Source organism: Eptesicus fuscus, chromosome 5, assembly GCF_027574615.1.
Source record: "Eptesicus fuscus isolate TK198812 chromosome 5, DD_ASM_mEF_20220401, whole genome shotgun sequence".
In the NCBI taxonomy this organism is placed as follows: domain Eukaryota; kingdom Metazoa; phylum Chordata; class Mammalia; order Chiroptera; family Vespertilionidae; genus Eptesicus; species Eptesicus fuscus.
This window is the reverse complement of record NC_072477.1, coordinates 75,096,168-75,102,970: the sequence shown is the minus strand read 5'-3', so window position 1 is coordinate 75,102,970 and position 6,803 is coordinate 75,096,168. Positions and strand designations below refer to the sequence as shown.

Genomic DNA, 6,803 nt, shown 5'->3' with positions numbered 1-6,803 from the left:
AACTGCCTAGGCTGAAAGATAATTAGGTCTTCTCCCAAGTCTCTGTCTTCCCTCAAACACCTTGATCAATATCTGACTTCCATTAAGAAGACCCAGGGTGGCACTTGGGGTGGAAAAGGTCATAGGGAAGATGCACTCTGTCCTTGGGGCTGAGGAAAATTGATAGTGTTGGGAGGCTTAGAGTGAGAGGGAGGAGACTGGGGCCCTTCTCTGTGTGTTCCAGAGACCAGGCTGTTGACTGCACCTGGTGGGCTCACACACAGGTCAGGGCCGCCCTCTGGGAAAGTGCAACCTGTACCTGGTTGGCCTCAAACAAGGGCTCAGATGTTGGAACCCCTTTCTTTCCCAGTTCACACTGTTGGATGGATGGAAGTGAAATGGGCTTGGAAAGAGAAATGAGAAGTCTTATAAAATGGGAATCATCAACAGGAATGGTAACCTGCACAGCCTTGAAAGCATTATACCCTTTTGTCTTTGGCTCTAGGAGGATTTCAGAGATTAATTTCCAGGCATCTCTGGAAGGGGCAAAATGTACTTCCCTTTACTTTCCCACCTGCACCTGGGATCAGGCCAGTCACTGATGTGGCTTCATAATGTCCTGAGGTCTTGGAGTCTGCCTTGAACACTCCAGTTCATCCTTTCTCCTCCCTTTTGTGCTTTTTTATCTGCATGTGAATAAATTTTGTCTAGTGTCTCCTGTTTATCTGACTTTCATAAGTTAATTCATAGATCCCCAAACAGGAACCTAAATGGCTACGAAAATTTTTCCTCCCAACATCACTCAAGATGATAAGAGTACTATATAAGGACTATGAGACAAACAAAACATGGTTGGAGGGTGAGGTGGTGGGTGAACTACAGAAACATGAAACTAAAAGCTCTTGCTATGCCATGGCTTCCTTAGCCCCACTGCTACTTCCAAACTCCTACACTTTAGCAAATAATGTTGACTTGACTAAAGATGTCTTGGCTATCATGGGGCAAGACAATTTTGAATTTTCATTTAAGAGAAATCTGTTCTTTCTACCAAGGTCCCTTTCTTCTCTCCTCTACCTTTTTCCTCCTTTCTCCAGGATTTCAAAACTGCCTGTTCTTTTAAGCTCAGGCTTTTAGCAAAACCAAGGTCTTCCTATTACTTGACCCCACGCCCTGTAAAAAGCAATTCAGAGATCACCCAATGTTATTTAAACAGTTCCCTTTGCACAGAACCTCAGCACCACTCCCTATGACCATCACTGACCTACCATTTATAGATGCTTTCTAAGCACTGCTTGAAGCGCTTTGCACGTCGGACCTTATTTCAGTGTAATAACAAATCGTAAAGGTACATATTACGATTTAGAGAGCAAGAAACTGAGGAGCAGGAAAATAAGTCAAGTTCTGTAACTTGCCCAGCTCTTAAAGTGCTAAACTATAATTTGGACTGAAACTGTGCATGGACAGCCCTCACCCTGAAGCCAGTCCCTCCCTGAATGTCCCTGGTGCTAGAGCTGTTGCCCCAGCACTGCAGTTCAGAGCCAGTGAGTCTGTCAGCTATTTTAGGAAAAATATATTCAAAGGGAAGAAACTTAATGTTTTTTATGTTAAAGCAGTTACTGAGGAGGCACCTGAAACAGAAACAGCACCTTCACGTTGGGATGTGGAATTTCTAAGCAGTTAGCTGCAGTGAATGAACAGCCTTTTGGAATGGTTTTGAAAAGATGAGCCAGTGAATGAAAGAGGGGAAACTGTGGGAGCTCCCAATTAACAACGAAGCAGGTTTTGGTGATGGTTCAGAATTTAATGAACATAATTTCTGGATAAATACCTGCAGTATTTTCCAGAACAAAGACCAGTTCACTATTTCATGGAGCTGGTGACCTGTTAGGATCGCCCATGGAGCTGGTGACCTGTTAGGATCGCCCAAGGAGGAACACATGGAACCAAAGTGGTAAGGGATCATAAAATTATTACGTCATCTGGATACCAGATGGGCTGAGCCCCCAAATGGTGCCAGCACACAGGGACAGGTAGTCGGATTTTAAAGGACTCTAGGCGGGCTTTTTCTGGGCAGAGAATTCTCTGGGTGGTCTGGATCCTAAGAAGGTTCAGAGGGGAGAGATAATGGTCTTAGCAAGTGGAATGTGGTCTAAGCAAGAGGGAATGTCCACTGTGTAGTGGCCTCAAGGTCAGTTTCCAGGGGAGGGAGTATTGGTTCAATTATTTGATCAGAATTAACATGGCCTTTCCAAAAGCCCATATCTGAGTGCTTAAATAGAAAGTGGAACACATTGAGTGGCATAGAAGTTATTTTAATGAAAAACAGGACATTCTAAAAGAAAATGACATACAAACCATACCGTTCAATGGAAAACAATGGACATTTTTATTTCAAGCTATCGGAGATTGATATTATAACTAAATAAAATAATTTTCCTAGAAAAAATAATAAATCTAGAGCATGGAGGGAATTTTGCTATTTTTCACTCAAACAGTATCAAAATTGTCACAACAAAAAGAGATCTCTACCTAGGAGGGAATTCTGCTGTTAAAAAACTTGATGCTCTTTATTTTTCCTCTGAAAGGGAATTTGGCTTTTGATTTATCTTCAGTTTCTCTACTTAACTCTGACCTACAGGATGAGTGGTCACTGAAGATAAAAATTGTCACACACTCACCTCAGGAATGTTGAAGTTACCAGAACTGGGTGAGGCCATGCAGAGGTTTCCTTCTTACCCAAACTGTTCAGGCACTCTCCCCTCCTCCAGATTGGGGAAGCCTGCCAGCTAGAGACAGCTGGATACTTCTCCCACTTCCCACAGGAGAGCTGCTGTTAGGAGTTTGGTAATTCTGGTCAAAACCACTCCAGGACTCCTGAGGAGAGAGAAGACCTCTCTTCCCGCTCTTCCCCCCTCCACCCCATTCCTTGATTACCTATTATGTGCCCTTTGCTTATCTCTAAGGGCTATTTGGTGAAATGGCCCCCAAAGAGAGAACAAAGACTTGGTTGGGGTTTGAGCATCAGGGCCTTTGTGACTTTCCCTGCTGTCCCTGTGAACCAGCAGAGAGATGAGATTTGTCTGGCAAGAAATGCTCCTTTAGGCAGACTCATTCCCCCCAGTGAAAAGAGGGGAGCCTGGGCCATTCCCACCCTACTCAGGGTGCCTTTGTTTTCCTCTGGACTGAAACTCAAATGCTCCTCCCACCCTTCTCATTATGGAAGCCAAGCCCCTTTGTAATCTACATAAACTCCACTCCCCAGGGATCCAGTGACTGCAGAAACTGGCCTTCCACTTGCTCTTGCCTAGAATCCAAGCTAGAGTCCCAGGTAAGGGGCCCAAGAGGTGGTCTTGGAGCAGCTTCTGATTGAGGTCTGGAGAGGAGGGAGGCAGGGTGGGCAAGGCTAATCCCTAAGCTTGGGTTAGGCAAATGTCACTGGGGGCAGAGCTGGATGGGAGCGAGCATTCTGGCTGCAGAGAACACATAGGGCTAGAGAAGGAGCAGCCTCAGGTGGGGGGAGGCAAGCATCTCTCTTTGGAATACAATGGCATCCCTTTATGATGCCAGTGCCAGGCACTGAGTTGAGTTTCCCTAGTGTTGTAGGACAACGAAGCTCTGTCCGCTATGAGCCTGTATATCATAATAGTAACTGCGATACAATTTGGCTCATGGTTAATTTTAGACAAAAAGATCTTCTATTGACCCACTTCAACACTGAGTACAAATGCTTTTTAGCCCTAGCTAGTTTGGCTCAGTGGATAGAGCATCTGCCTGCGGACTGAAGGGTTCTGGGTTCAATTCCAGTCAAGGGCACATGCCAGGGTTGTGGGCTCAAATTATGGGCTTGATCCCGAGTAGGGGGTGTGCAGGAGGCAGCTGGTCAATGACCGTCTCATCATTGATGTTTCTATCTCTCCCTCTTCCCTCCTCCTTGAAATCAATAAAAATATATTTTTTAAAAAAGTATTTTACATAAAAAACCTCCAGTATTCAAAAAGAGGACCCCTGGGATTTTAGGTCACTTTGGAGGTCACCACGCAGAAGGGAAGACCCGGCTCCCTGTTACTAGTAGGGTCAAATTCTTTGGAGGCGAGTACATATGAGTGTCTCATCACTTGGAAAATCTTACAGGAAGAGGAGTGTCTTTCTGGCTGACCTGAAGGGAGACTGTAAGCCAGGGGAGACCTCAGGTGGGACCTGGGGTTCTCTTCTAAAGTGATGCTTTTCCTCCTCTCTCTCTTCACTGGCTAGGCTCCTCCAGGGGACTGAGGCCACCATGGCTCAGGAGAAGTCCCTCATCCTGTTCCCACTGCTAGTCCTGGTGCTGTTAGTGCTGGGGTGGGTCCAGCCTTCCCTGGGCAAGGAATCACGGGCCATGAAGTTCCAGCGGCAACACATGGACCCAGACGGCTCCCCCAGCAACAACTCCAACTACTGCAACCAAATGATGAGGCGCCGGAATATGACAGAGGGACGGTGCAAACCAGTGAACACCTTCGTGCACGAGCCTCTGGCAGATGTCCAGGCCATTTGCCTCCAGGGAAACATCACCTGCAAGAATGGGCAGCCCAACTGCCACAAGAGCAGCTCCAGCATGAAGATCACGGACTGTCGTGTGACGAGTGGCTCCAAGTACCCCAACTGTGCCTACCGGACCAGCCAGAAGGAGAGGCACATCATCGTGGCCTGTGAGGGAAACCCGTATGTGCCTGTTCACTTTGATGCTTCAGTAGAGGTCTCCACCTGAGACCAGAGCAGTGAGCTGCCCCACCTCACCAAGTCATCTGTCTCCCCCTCCTCCTTGCTAAGCACTGAGGGAAATGACTCAAGTTAGGGCTCCTATCCAACACGAAAGTGTTTCCCTGGCCTGAGACTTGCGCCTGTGTGGTTTGGGGGGTGAGGGGTGGGTTGTGAGGTGGGTCCCACGAGAACCACTTTACTGCTTCTTTCAATAAAACTCAGTTGCAACTACCTGGCTTCCTGAAGCTGTCTTCTATCAGGTTACGGTTAATGTGATTGCTTTCCTGCCAGAAGGTGAGAACTGTAAATCTGGTTAACTTTAGTGAGCAGCAAGTAGAATCATTATATGCCCCCTCTTCTGACTCTTGGCTTTTAGAGATAATTCCTTTTTGAGATAATCTCTTTTCAAATAGATTCCTTGATGCCAAACATAAAATTTTAAGTGTGGAGGAAAGATTATTCCATGATATGATTCCTGTCCCATGAGCAGGACCTGGGCCAGAACAGAGATTGCGTCCCATATATCCCCCTTAGAGACCGTCAGACCATAATTGATGTCCTTTCTGACCCCTCCCCCTCCTCCAGTGACTTGCTCCTTCCTGGAACAGGCCATTGTCCTGATGTGGTCAAGCAAGTACAGTAATTTCTGTACCTGGTAGCATTCACATATTATTATCCCAGATTATCTCCCACCTCTTTTAGCCTAAGTAAGTTCATTGGCATCTGCCCGGTGTCCCAGGGATCCACTCTATCTCACAGCCACCCAAGACAGGCCTTATGTGTAAATATTCCTTAGTGAATTCTATTAATTACCAGACTGGAGTGACCAGCCTCTTTCATTGGTCTTTCCTTGCCCTCCCCTTAAGGAAGTAGGTTTTCAGTCCCGGGACCTTTCCCTGGGTCTGCATGTACTAACAAGTGTGGGCTGGTTAGATAAAAGGGTGCTGCAGAGGACACTCATGCTGGGTGAACTGACAGAAGGAAAAGGTCAAACACTAAACTCTCTGACACAGAAGGAAGGACAGTATGACATCAAGAAGACCCTGCCCAGCCTCAGGGTGGGGAGGAGGAGGAGGCATGATAAATGTTTTGTTTTGTTTTGTTTTCTCTTCTTTTCTTTTCTTTTCTTTTCTTTCTTTTTCTCTTTTCTTTTCTTCTTTCTTTTTTTCTTCTCTCTCTCTCTCTCTCTCTCTCTCTCTCTCTCTCTCTTTCTTTCTTCTTTCTTTCTTTCATTTTCTTTTCTGAGTGAGTCACTAAATAAAAAATAAAAAAAATAGTCATCTCTTACTTGGAAAATCGGAACCTTCCATTTAGGTGCTAGAGGGGATTTTAGAGGTAAAAATATCTGGATTTCAACTTGTGTACAAACTTTAATTGGAAGTGCCTATTTGGAGTGCTGTAGAAGAACTTCCATAATGTAACTGAACAGTAGCCTCTTCGGAAGGCATGAGACAAGTAGAGATACACATGCCTCCATTTGCCACCCCTGTTCTATTGTAATCCCTGCTTTCTACAGAGGAGCAAGCTGAATCTCAGAAAGGTTAAGTGCTTGCTCAGGGCTGCTGCTAGTTTGTGGCACAGCTGGGAGTAGGTTTCCTTGCTTCCCAGTCATCCTTTCTGCCACCAGAGTCAACTCAAGAAAAAAACTCCGAGTCTTCCTGCTTTGCTACATGCTGTGGACTTGTGGCTCTTCCTGAGCTGGTGGCTCTCACAGATCCCCAGGTACTTGGCCTGTGAGTCTGCTTAGTTGTTGGCAAAGCTTCCTTACATTTCTTGAACAGACTAGACTCAGCTTCTGTCATCACTTAGTCATTTTATTTGTCCCTTTGTTTACAGCTGTATCTGACTCTAGACAAGGTCATAGGGAGAGAAAGGCCCTAATTCTAACCAGTTTCACCACTTCTGTCATTGTCTTTATATACTACATTTATAAATGTTGGAAATGGCTATTTTTCTCCTGTAAACTGAATTCTTAGGCCTGGGAGCTTCTATCTAAGAAGGAAGCCTGTAGGTGAGAGTGGTCAGATATACTTGCATTTCTGAGGTAATGGGAGTCTCACTCCTTACCAGCAGTGAGGATGCAG

At 45.7% G+C, this 6,803-nt stretch overlaps 1 protein-coding gene across 1 annotated transcript; it reads left to right on the top strand.

Annotated features, from left to right (window-relative positions):
• Positions 1-4,234: 4,234 nt before the first annotated feature.
• Positions 4,235-4,950, top strand: LOC129149164 (ribonuclease pancreatic). The gene has a single exon (XM_054716403.1). It carries the CDS (start codon positions 4,256-4,258, stop codon positions 4,724-4,726), a length of 471 nt encoding a protein of 156 aa, XP_054572378.1. The 5' UTR covers positions 4,235-4,255; the 3' UTR covers positions 4,727-4,950.
• The last annotated feature ends 1,853 nt before the right edge of the window (positions 4,951-6,803 follow it).

Excerpts from the sequence above, each read along its gene's own strand:
- LOC129149164 (XM_054716403.1), top strand. The coding sequence starts at position 4,256 with ATGGCTCAGGAGAAGTCCCTCATCCTGTTCCCACTGCTAGTCCTGGTG.